The sequence below is a fragment of the Dysidea avara genome, chromosome 5 (genome assembly GCF_963678975.1).
Source record: "Dysidea avara chromosome 5, odDysAvar1.4, whole genome shotgun sequence".
Classification (NCBI taxonomy): domain Eukaryota; kingdom Metazoa; phylum Porifera; class Demospongiae; order Dictyoceratida; family Dysideidae; genus Dysidea; species Dysidea avara.
This window is the reverse complement of record NC_089276.1, coordinates 1,867,764-1,887,303: the sequence shown is the minus strand read 5'-3', so window position 1 is coordinate 1,887,303 and position 19,540 is coordinate 1,867,764. Positions and strand designations below refer to the sequence as shown.

Here is a 19,540-nt window from a genome sequence, read left to right as displayed (position 1 = left end):
CTCAACCTATTTCAAAGGAGATCAGTTAATTATCACCACATTCTGGAATCTGGACATGTTTGAGGTACATATGTAACTGTACAACTTTGACCGGGCCATATACACTGACTATAGATCAATAATTTCGTTGCCGTAGCTATAGCAGAAATTCGTTGGTGGGAAGTAACTGCATGCCTTTCAAAAAATGAAACTTCACTACATAATGTGCAGTTGTGCACTTGTTTTAACACATGTGTGGCATAAAGTAGACTTATGTATGTGACCTGATTTGTGAATAGGGGTACACATCAAATTAGCTACCAACTCTACTTTTGAAAATTTATAGCTATGACTATAATAATAAGCCACTGACTTGAAATTTGGTCAGTAGTAAACAACATGCAACATAGAAAATTAAAAAAGAGTTTTGGTATGTTACATGTATACTTCAACTGTGATATTCCTATAGTCAATGTAAGGACATTATACTGAAGTACAAGATGGCAGTATATATAAGGATAAATGCTTATTACTTTTGTATTATAAGCCACTAGATATAATTATACCATCTTCATTGTGAGAGTTGGGGTATAACTAGTTACATTTGCCAGGCTTTTTAAGGCCGCACCTTTTTTCACAGCTTGGCTGTTTTTGTGTGGATAACTAGTTACATATGCAAAAGATACATATTAATGTGTGTTACTTTTAAAATAAACATAATTATAATTCTATTCTTACGTACCTTGGTAAGGCATATCTGAGTGGAATAACTATTTACTTTTTTGAGATATAACTAACAGTATGTTTTATAATAGAAATTAATTCACAAAAATAAACTTCATACATTTATGTGAGAGGCCATGTTACATTGTTGCAAATATTGGCCACAAAAATTACAAGGGAACGTCCATCTTGAAAGATGAGCATTCTACACAAAATGACAACTTGTGTAACTACAAATTCATAGAAAGATATAAGAATAGGACCGAGTCTATACATCACACATCAGATACTGCTTCAACATGTTGGGACTTCATGATCTGTATAACAGAACAAAACAGTAACTCAACAACATGTCAGACTAACTACTTGTGAGTGCTATTACCTAATATAGGTTTGATATGCCGCCTATGTCGTGCTTATTAGCAGAGCTGTTCAAAACTCAAACCTATTACAGTGTTCCCTCAATTATCCAAACCTCTGTTATCTGGACACTTGGTTAATTATTCGAACAGTAGAAATGACTGCTCTATTAGAGTATTTTGTCACATCTATGTTCTATTAGTGTATTTGAACAGGGTCCCGCATATAAATGAATGGGCTTTACTTTTTGATTATCTGAACATGTCTTGGTCCCAAGGGAGTTGGAAAATTGAGGGAGCACTGTATAATCAAAATTTTGTTCAAGAGCTGACTATCAGTATTTTTTGACTGTTGTATTAGAGTAAATGACTATGACAGCATTCATGCAAGCCCACACTTAATCTATGAAAGCACTGTATAACAGGGAGTAGATGGATATGATACCAATAGATAACTGGAAGCTCATCAAGACAATGACTTGTGCACAATAAGTACAGAAACAATGTCCCTAGCTTCTGAAACTCAGTCCAAAATAAAATTAATATTGTGTGCATTTGTGAAGCTATTGAAAATAATTATTTACTGTCAGTGAAACACTGTCAGTGAAACTTACAATGGTCCACATTCTGATCATTAGGTAATGAAGAGGAATGCACTTTTTGTAATATAGAAATATTGTGTTGGCACAAGGCAATGACAAAAGTGCCATGAAATTTAATGAGAACAATATGGGCAGCTCTACGTATATAAAAACAACATATAAGAGGAGTAGTAGTTCAACCTGTATTAGAATGTTTTAAAGCAACATCTGCAAAGCAATAGATAAACAGTGGAACTTGTTAATCAGAACACTTGAAAATAAGGACACCTGCATAATCTGGACACTTGGTAATGGTCCCAAGGTATCCTTAAGAATGTAAACTGACCTGAGAAATCAGGACACCTTGATAATCAGGATACTTTTAATTTGGTTGGTCCCATTAATGCTCTACATGTAAACAAACAAACAAGTATATTATAATTATATTCTTCGGGAGGTAGCCTTTCAGGTGGTATATGTTAAAGCAGTCACTTTAGTAGTGGACGGAAACCTAATGAAGCAAAGGTGGGTGGTTGAATTCATCATCAAGTGAACAGGATGTCTTGCATACAATTTACATACCAGAATGTGAGCAGCTGATGATTCGGATATACTCTCCCTCCACAATTAACACTATTTTACATTGGATTATGTTGTTACGATAATCACTCTCAACTGCCAGTTGGTAAGGATTAACATGAAGTTGTATGTTATAAGTTCCACTTTGTACACCTGTGATGTCTATCCATTGACAGTCCAAGTGCCGAGCGTACAGATCACCGCAATTCCTGGAGATCCCTTGTATGCCAGTGGAGCATAAATGCCGACGGAATCCACCAAAATCACAAACAGTGTCCTCAAGGCAGAAACTAGCTTTATGACCTTCTGCTACCTTAGTACCATTAAGATCCAGCAAGTTGTATTCCACAAATACATCAAATGAGTGATAATGATGGTGACAAGCATGCCAAATCCATTCACTGGGATCAAGCAGTGGGGTAAAGTCCTTCACTCCATAATTCATTGTAAGGGAATCAAAACGAAGCAGAGTTCTCATGCTACCATAAGTTGCATTGTTAGCATCACTAGCCAGACATCCCTCCTGCCGAGCACACACAAGATGAGACATTGGTGTAGGGTGTATGGTATATGGAGATCTCAGAGACTGTCTGAGTTTTGAGAGAACTGGTACAAGGTCAGATACAGCTACAGTGGAGATGGACAAGGCAAATCAGTAAGTGGTCTACATTCATCACTCATCTACTCACACTACAAATACATACAATATATATATACCTTTATCACATCTGATCAAAAGGTCACCATGATTACAAGATGGTACTAGATTTAACTCCATATCACACTCTCGAATGTTCATCTCATCTCCATTACAAATGAATTTTCCACTATATCTCTGACCTGTAAAGTGCAATAAATTTTTTTCTCAGCGAATCTCTCTGCTAACCTTTGTAGCTATTAAGTCTGCTAGCTTGAAAGGTTGACAGAAAACTAGGATTGGGCAATGATCGACACAATACTTTAGCCATCATTACATCTGTGTCATCATCATAACACAACAAGCCCACTTCATCATTTTGACCAGATACTTCAACATAATGACCATACGAATCCCTGGCATTGTCTGTCTCAAGAAACTGCACCTGTGGATGTATCAAACATAGTATTACTCTACATGTCAAACAATAGAGTTTGTAGGACATAATATACATGTATTCACGCTTGTATGCGCATATATTTTTGAACTTTGTATGTAATGATGCAAGCTACCAATGTGTTGTCACCATTTGAATTCTTTTATATTCAAACACATATTTACTAACCGGTGTTGTCTGTCCATAGTAGATATCTGGTGCATTACATTCAACCCCCACATCTCCAGCATGATCATTACATATAGTAACATGACGTCCCCAAGGATAGCGTTGACAGTCATGTAGCCAACGCTCAGTCCCATCACACTTTACATAACTCATCCAGACCTCATTAATTCCACGACCATATCCAGCTCTTTCAGTGATAGAGACAGCAGTTCCATAGCCAAGTGATCGACATAGTACATTAGCACTGTTGTAACTAAATGCTACATCACAGACAGTACCCCACTGATTGTAATACAACACCTCTACTCTTCCCATCCATGGCATTGCTCCACTTCTGAGACGATACGATGGCTGAATAGATATGCACAATACTGTGTAATAAGAAATGTAAAGGACAAACTACTGGATAGCATGCATAGGTGCATGATGACAGAATACAACATAACTAAATTTTTGACTGTATGTACCTCAATGAAGGCATCTTATTCATTCTGTTAAAATGAAAGTGGTTAGTAGATACTTTATACCACCGCCCAGAAATATCCCATGCACAATAATTACATAATTATAGTACCATAAATCAAATGAGTTCATTTGCCTGTAAATATTTAATTTGTTAGCTTCCATTGTATGTCACTACTTCCATCTTCCATCATGTAGTTTGCTTGTTATTGTGTATAAAACTGATAGCACATTCCAGTTGATAAATTAGTATTTACATTGTGTATGGTGTGGGCAATGGAATTAGTGAATTTCCACATGTAATGGATAACAGCTGCTGTAAGTGATTTCACAAAGTCTATTAGTATGTGAACAGTGCAAGCTGTATGCATGCATTGTGGTGAATTAGGTCAACCGCGCCTGACATCTATAATTCCCCCAATCCTAGCCTAAGTTGGGTACCAAACTATTATGGTTTAGTACATCGGTTAGAGTTATCAAAGTCTATATACTATGACAGAGAATCTATTGTGAGAACATTGTTGAATGACTTACTGCAAAGTATATGTTAGTTACCTGGTGTTGACATTCACCATCACAGGATGGGTGAGGATGGAATCCACATCTTGCAGTAGCTACTTTACCACCAGGATTATCAAATGGACCCCATCCATAATGAGGGCAAAATCTTAGCTCCCCTTCTGTACCTGCACAACCCACAGCAATCATAGTCACTCTCTGCAAGTGTGTTTCCTTAAATAACTTCCTCTGCTGTCTATTCACCCTAATGCCACGTGGCAAAAGTCCTGGCAATTTTGACACAGTTCCAAAGCTCACAGGATATCCCAGTTGACCACACACCACATTCACATCTTCATCATCCCATTCATCAGCTGATACTGGCCACCATCTCTCATTATAGTAAACTTCAACAATCCCCTCAACATGTACAAGTGGGGTACATTCTCCTGGATCAGGACCACGTTTTCTGGCAATGTTATTACAAGTCTGATTGTATGGACAGGTCAGTCGAACAGGAAGTGATCGTGCTAGTGGAGCATAATATCTGTTGCACACCACGCCAGCATCTTCTCCATGGTCACAATTGTTGACCCCCAGTTCACTCATGTCACAATCAAGGACACTGTCTTCTCTGCCTGTACATCCCAATTGGTCTATCCAAATCTTTCCCTTGCCTGAGCCATACAGGCTACCATGGCGAGCTACAAGCGCGCTAGGATAACCCAGCATCCTGCAGATGACGTGGGCGTCACTTATGCCAAACCGATTATCACAAATCGTACCCCATTTGCCTTTAACTAACACCTCCACTCTACCCTGATTAACTGTATCACCACCAACTAGCCTGATCTCCCGATTGGCACTTACTGCAGTTGCTAACAGCACGACTGCAATCAGCGGTACCATGAGTGACGCCCGGCCAGCACAAGATCAACACGAGAACTAGTGTAGTTGCTGTTCTACGTTTACACTATCCAAGTTCTATCACTGTATCCTACTAAAGTTAGTAAATTCTGCACTGTGATCTTGATGTAATCACAATCCCACTGTTCCTCGCGCTGTTCATTGTTTAGGTAGGTCAGCCCCTCAGGTCAAGCTCACGTGTTCCGGAATTCCGTTTAATTTTTTTCTCTCTCATTTTTGGAGATTAATTTATGTAGTACTGATCGGATTTTCACTTCACCTTATTATTGTTATTATCTCGGTTATTATTAATGCTTTAGCACTGAAGGTCTGACAGCAACATGTGCTGCAGCCTTAGGATTACCTAACCTAACAATGATTACAAGGGCTGAGACTTAAAAGACTAACAGTGTATAGCTAATAAGGTGAAACAGAAAAGGGGCCAAAGTAAAAAAAATCCCAGGATTCAAACTGCAGGTCATCCAATGTCTAGTCAGGGCCACACTCAGTCTTCCTCCAGGAGGGATGGATTTTCTTCCTTATAAACCTACCTTCAGCACTTGTGCTGTAAAGCCTTAAATAAATAAAGTATTTATTATTATTAATGTTTTACAGTGACCATCAGCATTTTGCTGCCTTCCAAATATCACAATCATAATCATAAGCACTGAAGGTTTGACAGTAACATGTGCTGCAGCCTTTGGATTACCTAACCTAACAATGATTACAGGGGCTGAGATCTCGGCTGAGACTTAAATGACTAACAGCGTATAGCTAATAAGAAAAGGGGCCAAAGTAAGGGAAAAAATCCCTCCAGCCACAGGATTCAAACTGCAGGTCACCCAATGTCTGGTCGGGACCACACTCAGCCTTCCTCCAGGAGGGATGGGTTTTCAAATGTTCTCTTAGACTTTGTCAGTGAGAAACAGGCTGCTCCATGGGAATTTCTGAGGTTTCCAGAAACTGGGCACTATTTCAGGATCAAAATACTCTAATAGAGCAGTCATCCACCTGAATGGTCACATTTGTAACCAGATTTGTAAAAGGGATCTTCCACACACATCCAATTCTAGCAATATAGAATATGTTGGCACTCACCACTGAACAAATTTCAACTCAATAGCTTTTTCTTAAATCAGAAGTTATTAGTCATCAAAGTTGCTAATTTGAATGTGTGTGGAAGACAGTCTAGGGGACAATTATGCCAGCATAGTGTAGAGCACAATAGGTGCCAGAAAGCATCAAGCATAGTACTAGGATAATAGGCTGAACAATTTCAATTTTCCAGCAAACTTAGTATGTTGTTGTTTTTTCGACTGCTATATGAAATAAAGGGACATACAACAAAACAAAACACACCATGAAAAATAAGCATTAATTAACTAAAAATCCAAACACGATCTCAGCTAGGGTTGAACTTAATATCTATGTGGACCAGAATTCCCAACATTTGAGTACATAAACCAATTTAGCAAATTCTGCAACCTAGTACTGCCATTACCTACATGATTTTAAAGCCTTTTCAGATTAAATGTTAAGTATAATGGCATCTTTTCATATATAACACACCTTATTATCACAATGAAATAATGTGAGCATAATAATAGCTACATATAGGGGAAAACTAGTACTGTGCAGCATAATATAGGTAAAATATGAGCACAATAGGCTGTCCCTAGGAAGACCCTTTTGTAAGTAGCTATTAGCTAATTAATTTATGTGACAGCTAGCACACAGAAAATTGCCACCTAAAATTCGATCTCAGATGCTCAAAATCTGACTAGAAACATATAGCTATCCCCAGACCCTGGCTAATAGAATAATAATAATAATATTATTATTCTATTAAGGCTGTCCCTGGTAAGGCTATTATTATTCCCTGGTAAGGCTATTATTATTCCCTGGTAAGACTATTATTATTCCCTGGTAAGGCTATTATTATTCCCTGGTAAGGCTATTATTATTCCCTGGTAAGGCTATTATTATTCTATTAGCCTGTCCCTGGTAAGTTGCAATAATAATAATAATAATAAAGTTCTGCTAATGTATTGTCAGGAGTGCCCCAGGGCTCTGCACTGTGTTTTTGCTGCACATCAATGATCTCCCACTGTTTCATCACATGTTAAGCTGTACGCAGATGACACTTTAATAATCCCAGGCATTTCCTTTGCCGGTAATAATATTATTAATACTAACAATTATACAGAATTATTCACACACCCGAAGATACAATAGTGGCGTTACAAAGAGACTCACTTATCTAAATAGGCACAAAAGTGGCAAATGAGTTTTAACCTTTCCAAATGTACACGTCTAACTATCACCCATAAGACATCTCCTGACTCCTCTCCCACTAAGATATTTAATCTGTGAATCAGTCACCCAACAAAATAATAGTCCCAGAACACATCAACAAGCTGCAAGATAACCAACAAAGCCAGAGCTTTCTAGCAAAGAAACCTTCCAACCATCAACTTATATCCATCTCGTACTTGAATACACTTAACTGTCTGGTCCCCATATTGAGTTGGAGATATAAACAGAATTGAAATGGTCTGCACGGTTTGTGCATAACAACTATAGCAGAACAGCTAGTGATACAACAATGTTGAACTATCTGAACTGGCCAACTTTAGAGCCTAGAAGAAATCAAGCCAAGCTACATATGTTTTACAAATTAATCAATAATCCTCAAAATAAACTGATATCTTACTCAGTCATTTATTTACATCTACCCAGGGTCATAGCATCAGATATATACAGCTGGCAACGAATACATACCGGCACTCCTTCTAATATCAGACTATGGAACACCCTCCCAGAAGAAATTGTTAATTCCCCAGACTTTGATAACTTCGAAACACCTTTAAAAATTTACATGCCCCAGACCACTTCATGCAGATTTAGCATATGATGAGTGTGGAAGTTGTAAATTATGTAGTCATCTGCAGAAACAATCCAGTAGCTATTATGGTAGTCACACCAAGGACAAAAGTTTTGTTAGTAAGCTGAATTGTAAATCAGCAAATTTGAAACACAAGTAGCTAATCTGCAGCTGATTAATGCTCCACCTTGGTAGCTATCAAGGAGCAGCTGTATTAAATTAACATTCAACAATGCTTTGCATGTATAACATTAAAATAACTTGTACATACAGAGTGTTTGCACTCTGGACTAGCTATATGCCAGGGGAAAGCTTCAGTGGAGAGTATCAGAAAATTTCGCCTGCTTAAATTAATGTTTATATCTCCAGTTACTCTGCAGATTTGTGCTTATTAGATAGTAACTACACGAGGCTATGCTATATAAGTGATTGAATAAATTAATATTTTTAAACTTCTCACAGAATGGCTAATATGTCATTGTGGTAGGTAAGTAGCCTAACAGACCGGAGGGAACACCAATATAATAATATATTATATAACTGCTATATATTGCCAGTGGAAAAGTATTTATTACTATAGTTCAAGGACCAGCTAGCTTCAAGTGTTTGAGTAACTATATAGCAGCTACTGCAGCTCTGCTGTATAGTGTACATACTTGTATACACATATGGTATACATGCACACAATTACAGCAAAATTTACTAATGTTGTCTGAATGGCAGAATGTCTTAGCAATTAAGTATCATTACCAGTTCCAAAGATGAGTGTATTTAAACCACATGTATAGTAATCTTATAATTATTCAAAAAAATCTTTAACACATGTGTGACAGACATGGTTACACAAACTTCCAAGTGTATATATATGAACTGACTTGAATACATACACGCATACAATATAGTTATAAAAGTTAGGATTCATTTGCTGGGCATATTGGTGGTTCATGATCTGTGTAGAAATTAAAAATAACCGAGTTAATAATAATTATTATTATACTAGTACGTGGGTAAGGTTACTTATATGGATTGCGCGCGCGTGTGTGTGTGTGTGTGTGTGTGTGTGTGTGTGTGTGTGTGTGTGTGTGTGTGTGTGTGTGTGTGTGTGTGTGTGTGTGTGTGTGTGTGTGTGTGTGTGTGTGTGTGCGTGTGCGTGGTAAGTATGCATACTGATGATAGGTATACCCACCAGATTGCGAACAACTAATAACTAGATATATCCTCCCTGTTAGAAGAATGTTACATCGGATGATGTTATTACTAAAATCACTCTCATGTACTAGTTGACTAGGATTAACATGGATTTCCACAGTATAGATACCATCTGGTACACCAGTGATGTCTATCCATTGACAGTCCAAGTGCCGAGCATACAGATCACCACAATTTCTAGAGATTCCTTGAATGCCAGATCCACAGCGACGTTGAGCAAAGCCACCAATTTCACACAGACTATCTTCAAGGCAGAAACTGGCTTTGTGACCTTCTGCTACCTTCGTACCATTAATGGACAACAAGTTATATGTAACAAACACCTCAAATGAATGATAATGATTGTGACAAGCATGAAAGATCCATTCAGAAGGATTAAGAAATGGGGAAAACTCTCTCAAACCATAGTTCATTGTAAGTGAATCAAATCGTAACAGAGTTCTCACAGCACTATCTGGGAGACCTTCAGCATCACTAGCAAGGCAGTTCTCCTCCTGTGCACACTTCAGGTAAAACATTGGTATCACGTCAGTATACGGATAAGACTTCAGTGACCTCTCCAATCGTGAAAGAGAAGGGACAAGATCTGGTAACCCTATAGTGTTGATTGCAACAACAGGAATCACACAATGGAATATTATACATCACTATTAATGCTGCAGTATAAAAAATGTGAGTCAGTAGCAAGGGTGTAATGCTGCCCTATAATCTAATGTATGAAGATGAAATCACTTGAGACTACTACAAGTATGTATTTGATATGGTACTGCTCAAAATGAAGCTAGCTATTATGCTCTGTAACTATTTTTTGTTGCATGCAAAGCATTGACCATTCATAATAGCCAAAACTATAATCAATATTGCAAACATGTTTTTATTGATATGTAAAGTAAAACTTCTCTACAATGGACACTTTGAGACCCAAAAATTTGGCACATCAAATTTACCAACCTTGATGCATATCTTTAAACTACTGATTAGTAATTTGGTCAACAATGCACAACAACATTGCATAATAGATGGAGAAAATTTGTATGTTACGTTGAAACAAAGTTATGGCCTTTCAAGTAGATGCATGTAGAATACAAATCCAGTGAAGTACAGAAGTTTTCCTCTTTCAGAGTTAAAAATGTACAGTCAGACTTGTTGGTAATGAAATGTTTGTCCTTATTAGCGTAAGCGACCTGTTATTGACCGGTATGTACTATTGACCAAACGGTTTATGTAAAAATATTGAATTCTTCTGTAAACTCATACTTGTTTATGGTCTATTGTAATAGTTTCTGTCCTCTTTTACAGGTTTTTAACCATCAGAGAAGGGTTAAACATTATATTTGGTCATGTGCTTTCTGTTGCAAGTTTGTGTTATAACACAAAGGTTAGTCTCACTTTTTCAGTGAAGAACGGTGAAGAAGAAGGTGACAAATCACCCAAAAAGGCCAGGACAACAATACACCAGTGCTGTAGACAATGGAAACAAGTTTTGTAGATCCTTACAACTGAGATGACACCTGGAACTCACCTGACTGAGAAGCTGGACCCATTGCTAGATGATTCTCTGAATGCACTTGTGTTTACCTTTATAATGGACTTGCAAAGGCAGCCAGGTTATTCTGTTTATCCTCAAGAGGGTTATAAGTAAAGACCATATAATGTGGAACGTTTTCGTTCATTCTATGTGGACAAATTCACTGTTACTTTGTGATTTATTGTACAATCATGTTTATAAGTATGACTTATACGCACATAGAATTCGACTGGAAATTTGTCTGATAGTGAGTTAGTGTGTGCATTATTGTATCATGTCACTTACAACTGGATAGAGTTTTGGCACACAAGTCAACTAAGGTAGTGGTTGATAATTGGTCTACGGGATTTATATGCCTGGCCAATAGAAAGTATTGATGGTCAATAATAGGTTACTGACATGTACTCAGTTTAACTCACACTGCTTACAAACAAACACTACCACATAAACGGATATCGGGGATGGAAAAGTAGAAGGATAGACCAGTCTGATGGTAAAAACAGGGAGCCGCTGAGCATTTCCAATCGTAAGTTATAAGCCAGTATACCAAACTTGGTTGATAATAAGTTGCTTATGCTATGTACAGTGTTTTATCTATTGTATTAGGGAATTTGTTAAGAGAAGTTGCACGGCTGCAAATCATATTGTAAAAACCTGATAAAAGGTTATCAATCCTGGTAATTAATTAACTACCAACGTTAAACACATGCAAATACAAAAACACACATACGCATTACACACACCTCCATCACACTCAATAGCCAGATCATCAGTGCGGCAGGTTGATACAGGGTACACTGCCATACGACACTCATTAATTGTTAGCTCAGATCCTGTACATATAAATTTACCACTGTAGCGCTGACCTACATCAAAGAACCAAATAACAACTGTTTCTACTATGCAGGACTTATGAGTAGCACATATGGGCTTCTGTTAACACTAACCTTTGTAAGTTCTAAGTGGGCTTGACCGATAAGATAGAAAGAACTTTGGGTCTGGGCTAGCACAACGGCACACCACCTTTGCCATCTCAACATCAACATTGTCAAAACACAAGAGACCATAACCACCAAGTGCGCTACCAGCATTGACTTCAACATAGGTATTTCTACGGGCTGGATTTAAAGGATCTGGTGAGTCAATCAGCCGTACCTGTACCATAACATACAATAACACAATATACACATAGTAAGAACAAAGTACGTAACATTTATTTTTGTGAGAAGACATTCTTTCACCACTGTGATTTTATCAGTACTAAATTTCACACATTACAGTTCTGTAGATTTAGTGGTCATGTTTTGCAGCCTGGCAGTCCAATCTGCACACAATAGGAAAATAACTACCCTGCTTTAGGAAAAGACAAGCTTTAATTCCCAAGACATTACTGTACCAGTTGACTCAAATCATTAATTTTTTCTAACATGACACAGCAATTCTCTGGACATTACCATGGTTCTACATAGTGTGGCTCAGGAACACTAAATATCTACATTTTAAGGCCTCCCAAAGGACATCAAATGTTGCAAAATCTTAACATTCCACAAATACTTTAACTTTCTTGAGACATAGCTTTATGGTAATTTATTTTCTTAGTTGAACACTATAATCTCAACATTACTATAATATCCTACTTTTAGTGACATTTAATTGATAATAAAAATGTTTGCAAACTGATATTAATACTGCAGCTAATAGATATCAAACAAGACTCATCCAACATCAACACAGTAAAAACAACACAGTATAGCCTGAGGGATGAAACTTTCATGAAACTGTGTAAACTACGATTTTAACATTTTTTATTCATGAAAGTTTAGAAAACATTCCATAAAGGTAATAGCTATACATATGTAACTTCAAACATTTCACGAGTATTATTTTCGCAAAGCTATTATTACTCACGAAAATTTCATACCTCAAATTTTTTTGGCTATACACAACTTCTAAAAGTGTAAAAGGAGCATACTAATATATTGTGACTGTTCAGTTAGAGTATTTCACCAAATTCAACTCAATTATTCAACTCAATTATTACACTAACCAGTTCCTTCTCATGATCATCATTACAGGTACAGTTACTAGGTACTCTACACTTCACTCCTACATCACCATCATGTCTATCACACTGAGATGCTTTACCCCATTCATGGTGGTCACACTCATGGAGCCATTGCTCATCCCCGTTACACTTCACGTGGCTTAACCAAACCTCTCCAATACCACGACCAAAGTTGCTTCTTACTACGTAAGATTCAGCAGTTCCATAGCCAAGTGATCGGCACAATACACTCGCACTCTTCAGACTGAACCCAATATCACAAACAGTGCCCCATTTATTTTCATGCAACACTTCTACTCTTCCCATCCATGGTACTGGTCCACCTCTGAGACGATATCTTTGCTACAGTGATAAGAATCATAAAAGTTAAAATATGCATATCTTACAGTACCCACGCAGAAAAAGATTACTCAAGATTTGTGATTTCACAAAATCAGTATATAAACTAAAAAGCCATATCAATGCAAACACTGGTACTCATTGCAATTGCTGGACTATACTGTATAGCAGAATAATGTGGTGGAGGAAAGTGGCAAATGAGCAGTGTAAAATCTGCACGTTTGAATAAATTATCATAACAAATCTTTCCTTATCAAAATCCTATTGCAACGAGTTTCCTCATGCCAAACTTTCCTGCAGTAATTGTGGTATTTAGACTTTGAAATGAACTTAAGGAAGGTATTGAAGGAATTTAGCTGTACAGACACACATGTAGTCTCAATGGGACAAAAAATTGTGTTGAATTAGTGAGAACGTTGAATTCTCTTGGTAGCATTGTATATGTAGCAAAAATCTTTTTGGCACACAAAACAATGTCAGAACATAGACAGTTACAGAGGTGCCAGATTAGAAAAGTTCTGTAACACTGCCTTGCAATGTTAGAACTATCACACATAGTACCGAACTTCATAAAAATGAGCTAAGACATGCAAGACCTTCACTGTGACAAATGATAGCTATAGCTTACCTGTGAAGGATCCTCAGGACATTTACCACCACAAGTTGGGCTAGGTACAAATCCACACCTCACAGTAGCTACATTACAACTGGGATTATCAAATGGACCCCATGATTCATGATAACAAGATTTTAATTCATTTTCTGTTCCCTGACAATCCAGATTCTTCATGGTGACTTGATGATCACAACGATCACATACAGATTCATTGACTGATAGATTCCCAAAACCTTGTGGATATCCTAACTGGCCACACACCACATCAGTAGCAGCAGGGCTCCAATTATCAGCTGAGATCCGCAACCACTCTCCATTGTAGTAAACTTCAACGATCCCTTCAACTTCAACTGATGGAGTACATTCATCTGCATCAGGAGCACACCTTTTGGGAGCATTGTTGCAGGTTTGATTACATGGACAAGCCAGTCTTAGTGGTAGTGATTGTATTGGAGGAGGTGTGGGTCTGAAACACTCCACACCTGCATCTTCCCTGTGCTTGCAATTATGATCACCTAGCTTATTCATTCTGCAGTCGAAGATGCTGTCCTCGTCGCCTGTACAACCAAGCTGATCAATCCAAATTTGGCCAATTCCTCGGCCATAGTATGCCTGAGAGCGTGCTATCAACGCACTAGGGTAGCCTAACATCTTGCAAATCACTACAGCGTCCACAAAGCTGAAGCTATCGTCACACACTGTACCCCATTCGCCTCTAACGAACACCTCCACCCTTCCTTGGTTTTCGGTAGCGCCATTCACCAGACGGATAAGTTTTTCTTGACCATTAGCGAAATGTACAGCTAACAATAGCAGCAGAGTTGCTAACATCGTCATGATCGCGTTGTTAGCTATCGGTATCGCGCCGGCTTTGACTAGTGACTAACTAATCTTCTCTGCGCAATAAATAGCTATGCGAGACTTCCACTGACGTCAATATACCAGCTCAGCACACACTAGCATTGGTTAACTCGCATTAACCACTATTCTACACAACAACAAAAGGCTTCATAGCTTTTGTGCTCGTGCCCACGTGCGCGTAATTTCAAAAGGCGGGAAAACCTATGGAGGTGTTATTCGAAAAAGAGCTCCCCTTGATATTCAGAGTTGGGGAAAGAGAAGACAGGTACATGAGTTACGCATTGTTATTCTAGCAATAAAGTGACATTATTTTCTCAGTCACGTTAGAGTAAGGTTGAGTATCACGTTAAATACACCGCCCACTCCAGTGACGAAAAAGGTTGGAAAGATTTATAACGTGATAATGTATTTAAATGTGAAACTAGGAATTAGTCGTGCGAGTGACAGATGAAAATGACCCGTTTTTCGTCTACTCTCTTGGCATTGGAGATGATGATTTTCAAGGGTCAGTTTATATGGCGATGTTTTAATTGTTTACAAGTTTTGTGCTTAGATTAAAGAGCCAGCAAGGACTGTTAGTTGACTTCGCTGCATTTCCACAGAAATTTATAGACTTATTGGAGTTGTGTTTAGCTGAGAGTGGAAAGGACAGACCAAAGTACATAACAAACATGTCAATGTACACTTCAAAGTATCTGTGCATTGTTTTTACAGATTTCTTCTATACCTGGTGACCAGTACAAGTGACAGAAATCATGCCTTGTTGAATATCATCGAGGCTAATGCCTTCAAACATTTAACACACTTATCACTTAAACTACTACAGCCAAACGACACAGCTCTAAAGAAATATTTGGGAGAATGCCTAATTCAAATGAAGGTACGATGGTAATAGTTACACACAGTTCATATTGTGGTTGTGGTAGGAGATTAACAGTGCTCTTGAGGCACAGTTGGCTACTGTAAAAGCAGATTTATCCATGCAGCTGAAGAAAGCACAAATAGTAAGATGATATATGCTAACTGTTAATGACAAATGCAGCACTTCATAAATACCCCAATGGTATCTACGTTGAGTTGAGCCCTCAAAACAATAACTCATGAATGGAATTACACAAGTCCTGCTTGACTTGTTAAAAAACCATTGTATTCTAATGCCTGACACTTTATCACCGATCAAAGTTTCACCATACATTTCCTATATGGGGTGGCCTAAAATGTGCTGTTTGTCATGATTCTTTCTTGAACTTGTAATGGAGCTGATGTCTGTTCTTGACACCTTAACTGTCATACTACTGATCATTTAATTGGCTGAATCCCTACTTTCTTTGTTTGCTGTTTTCTCAACTCAGCTCAACATACACTAATATACCGACCTGGAAAATCAGGAGACTTTGGTAATCACTAGTTTTTGGTCCCAAGGTGCCCACTCTATTTTTCTATTGCATGTGTGTTGTATATTCCATTCCATATCAGAGTTTGGCTGAGCGTACAGATGAGGTAACTAGATTAAAGACAGAATGGTCGTCACATTCAGCAACAATGTCTAACCAGCACATGCAGGAACTGTCAAGTGAACGGGACAAAAATACCAAGGTGAATAATCATTTGTGTAGTACACCATAATTATTTCATTGACTTTTCATTGAGAGTATCAATTGAATAGTAGAGATTGACTTGCTAGTTAGTTTTCTTTACAACGTGCAACCATACTGTTGTCAATGAACCAAGTGGCTTATATCATGGTTTATGTAGTACTTATTATGTGATTTTACCCAGTGACCAAAATGTATTGTAGTGTGAGATAAGGACAGCTTGTGTGTACTGTGTTAGACTATACATGGGAAGTTCCACAGATATGTTATGACAATGTGTATACACATATTAACTATTGTGTTGTGGAACACACAATGCATGTTATGCCCATTCAACTGTGCTGGTGTTTGAATGATGTAATGATTTATTTGTAAACAGTTATATCCTTCTAGACTTGTTGAAATTTACGTGTTAATTTTGAATTATTTTTTTTTAGTGGAGCATGTGAATTATTGGCAATGTTCTGTAGAAAGTTGCTTACAAAAAAACTGTATTGTGCTCTGTCAGGAATTAGCTCATGTCTCAAACTAAAGGCATTTTTTGGTCTTTGAAAATTAGTGACATAGGTGGAATAGTCCTCCTCTACACACTACACTGCACACACGACACACACAGGTAGCATAGTTCACTTGAAAGTTTCCTTAATAACAATTTTAAACCAACTCCTTAGCAACAAGTATAGATTAACATTTCAGTGTAGCTATGCACCCTCAGACAAATTGCAAAGACCCATTAAACCAATGTCTCATCAAGTATCCCTAAGTTCCCTGTGTAAATCAGATGCAGGCTAGTCTTAATCATAGAACACCACTTGACAATGCAGCAAATCACCTGGTTTGTCACTAGACAGTGTTGTGCACTACCTGTGGACCCACCTGGGTACGAGACAGACATAATACTAAACATGATGTAGGCTTATGTGGTACCACAAGTTACCAAATATGTAACCACTAACCATTAGAAATATCGTTTGGTTATCTGAAAACATCACAATTATGTTGTAGACTGTTGTGGGTATGTGTCAAATGACCCCCTGACATGATGGATAGCTATAGCGCGCGCGTGTGTGTGTGTTACATACAGTTGGCTAACAGTTATGTTAGTTAGCATTTGATGTTAATCTGACTGTGATCTGTATATTATCAGGAGTCCCATGATGGGTTCCTAGTATTACTGGTCAAGGCCATTTTAATATCTGTACGTGTAAGATGTTCCTTTAACTACTGTCTGTTGAGAGATATCCCAGTCCCCACACCAGTAGTGTATGTGTGCTATGTTCTTCCTGAGGGTCAATACAAACAATAGTCGCTGCCGTGTTTATGCGTGTCATTTCTTCTCACCTGTATTGTTGTAGACACAATGTGAACTGAGACAAAAGTGTGAAGAAGAGAAACGTGAAATGACCCAGGCACACACTCAACTGGTAAGTGTGCTAGTACAATGGAACCTTGGACACTGTAGGAATAATTTTTATTAGCCCATTTTTGCTCCAATAAAGAAAGTGCTTCCTTACTATCTTCACATATAATGTATATGGATTTTCAATACCTTTTTTCCTTGTTACAAGTTATAATTCTTTTGTGTCCTAAATTGGGAGCAAGAGAGGTTTTCAATGTAAGGGTTATGTACTATTGTTCTGTTAATGTTGTAGGTTAGACAACTTGAGAATAAGGTGTCTGAACTTGAGTTAGCTAACAAGGTATGTGTACAGTGTGTGTGTGTGGTTGACATCAATGACTTGCATCTCACCAGCCAGAATTACTTAAGCTTATTGGCAGTTTTTAACTGGTGAGGCTATTTAGGACAAAGCAATGCTCAAAATGCTAGTCTAGTCATCCATAATTCATTTCCATGATATGTGGTTGACCAAAATTTGTTTTATCAAACGATTTCACTGTACATTTGAAATTATTAACATCTTACTAAGTTAACTCTACATTCAAAACCAATAGCCATTACTAGCACCATACAGCAAGCTGCAAAGGTGGTTCATTGTTGTATAACATAGCAATTTTATGAGGTGTTAATGTTGTGAATTTTACTTTGTTCTTTGTGTAACATTAACCATTGCAAGAAAATTGGGTGTTGCTATATTCATGTTTAGTGATCACTGTCACATATACTATTCACTAATGTTTTTAATATTACCCACGTGCTCTAATATGATGTAGTGTTCTATAATATCCTCTTGTAGAACAGTGCTAAAACATTTTAATGTGTAGGAATTGACTGAGAACAAGTACAAATCTGAGGCTCTGATCCATGAGTTGACCAGCAAGCTGAGGGCTATTGAAGAGGTGAGGTGGATGAGTTTGTTGCATGCACATTGTATTTTGAGGGAATAAACCCTTGAGTTTTATAGCTTTTTTTGAGATGAATAAGGCTATGTTACTAAATATGATGTGTGTAGTCATGTTGCCAGCCAGTACTTGCCAACTATTGAATAGAATTCTTCATTTTTTTTGTTTGTTGGCAATTTAGTACGTGCATACGTATGTGCAACCAGGTACATGTAAAATAATTTCTGTTAATATGAAGAGTACCCTGAATGGATTTGCTACATTTGAAGGAACCACTGCTATCTTAACCTTATCACATGACCCCATATATCATTTGATACACAATCACATACCTTAGTCTTTATTCGAGCCCTTGAGTACAAAGTTATGGCTGTTTCTATAAAGTGGTATGATGTATATTTATGTTGCATTGTGTTATAAGAGACTTTTCTGACCATTGATCTTGGCACTGTTGCCATTGTACAATGTTACATCACCTATGTGCAGGGATTTTTTTAGAAAATAAATTCAGGGGGGGTAATCCGAGTTTTTCAGAAATTGAGGGGGGGGGGGGGGGGGGGGGGGGGGGCAGAACTTAAATTAGGCTAAATCACCTGTTTACTCAGGCTGGTTGAGGCAGAGTTCAGGGGGGGGCAAATGCCCCCTTTGCCCACCCCTATAAAAATCCCTGTATGTGGTTTAGCTTCAAGGGCTTGAGCACTACAGAAGGAGAGATGGAAGCATTTTGTAACACTTGAGTGACACTTCCATTTCAAATTTGTCCACCCAAAATTAATTATTTAGTTGGCCCTGA

General features: G+C 37.8%; 3 protein-coding genes across 4 annotated transcripts in view; 1 reads left to right on the top strand and 2 right to left on the bottom strand.

Moving 5' to 3' along the window:
• Nucleotides 1-737: 737 nt before the first annotated feature.
• On the bottom strand, nt 738-5,557 carry LOC136257089 (lysyl oxidase homolog 4-like). Its single transcript, XM_066050211.1, has 6 exons — nt 4,501-5,557; nt 3,484-3,834; nt 3,108-3,303; nt 2,939-3,061; nt 2,225-2,848; nt 738-1,019 (listed from the first exon to the last, which is right to left on the bottom strand). The coding sequence occupies exons 1-6, from the start codon at nt 5,350-5,352 to the stop codon at nt 997-999; spliced, it is 2,169 nt and encodes a 722-aa protein (XP_065906283.1). The 5' UTR covers nt 5,353-5,557; the 3' UTR covers nt 738-996.
• A 3,446-nt stretch (nt 5,558-9,003) lies between these two features.
• Nucleotides 9,004-14,980, bottom strand: LOC136257088 (lysyl oxidase homolog 2-like). The gene is made up of 6 exons (XM_066050210.1): nt 14,003-14,980; nt 13,018-13,377; nt 11,918-12,125; nt 11,714-11,836; nt 9,420-10,037; nt 9,004-9,182 (listed from the first exon to the last, which is right to left on the bottom strand). The coding sequence occupies exons 1-6, from the start codon at nt 14,825-14,827 to the stop codon at nt 9,145-9,147; spliced, it is 2,172 nt and encodes a 723-aa protein (XP_065906282.1). The 5' UTR covers nt 14,828-14,980; the 3' UTR covers nt 9,004-9,144.
• Nucleotides 14,980-19,540, top strand: part of LOC136257093 (spindle assembly abnormal protein 6 homolog) — a 13,910-nt gene continuing 9,349 nt past the window's right edge. The window contains exons 1-10 of one of the 2 annotated variants that reach the window (XM_066050217.1): nt 14,980-15,116; nt 15,170-15,230; nt 15,277-15,356; nt 15,405-15,509; nt 15,566-15,731; nt 15,778-15,855; nt 16,328-16,447; nt 17,802-17,870; nt 18,099-18,146; nt 18,670-18,744. In XM_066050217.1, the coding sequence (XP_065906289.1) occupies nt 15,055-15,116; nt 15,170-15,230; nt 15,277-15,356; nt 15,405-15,509; nt 15,566-15,731; nt 15,778-15,855; nt 16,328-16,447; nt 17,802-17,870; nt 18,099-18,146; nt 18,670-18,744 (864 nt within the window). In that variant the 5' untranslated portion in view covers nt 14,980-15,054. The remainder of the gene's footprint in view (nt 15,117-15,169; nt 15,231-15,276; nt 15,357-15,404; nt 15,510-15,565; nt 15,732-15,777; nt 15,856-16,327; nt 16,448-17,801; nt 17,871-18,098; nt 18,147-18,669; nt 18,745-19,540) is intronic. The other variant, XM_066050216.1, reaches the window with a different exon arrangement.

Excerpts from the sequence above, each read along its gene's own strand:
- LOC136257088 (XM_066050210.1), bottom strand. The coding sequence starts at position 14,827 with ATGACGATGTTAGCAACTCTGCTGCTATTGTTAGCTGTACATTTCGCT. Across the intron at positions 11,837-11,917 it reads CCCACTTAGAACTTACAAAG|GTCAGCGCTACAGTGGTAAA; the intron begins GTTAGTGTTAAC and ends TCTTTGATGTAG. Across the intron at positions 9,183-9,419 it reads TATTAGTTGTTCGCAATCTG|ATCATGAACCACCAATATGC; the intron begins GTGGGTATACCT and ends ATTTCTACACAG.
- LOC136257089 (XM_066050211.1), bottom strand. The coding sequence starts at position 5,352 with ATGGTACCGCTGATTGCAGTCGTGCTGTTAGCAACTGCAGTAAGTGCC. Across the intron at positions 3,835-4,500 it reads ATGGTGAATGTCAACACCAG|CCATCGTATCGTCTCAGAAG; the intron begins GTAACTAACATA and ends ATATCTATTCAG. Across the intron at positions 2,849-2,938 it reads TTTGATCAGATGTGATAAAG|CTGTATCTGACCTTGTACCA; the intron begins GTATATATATAT and ends TCTCCACTGTAG.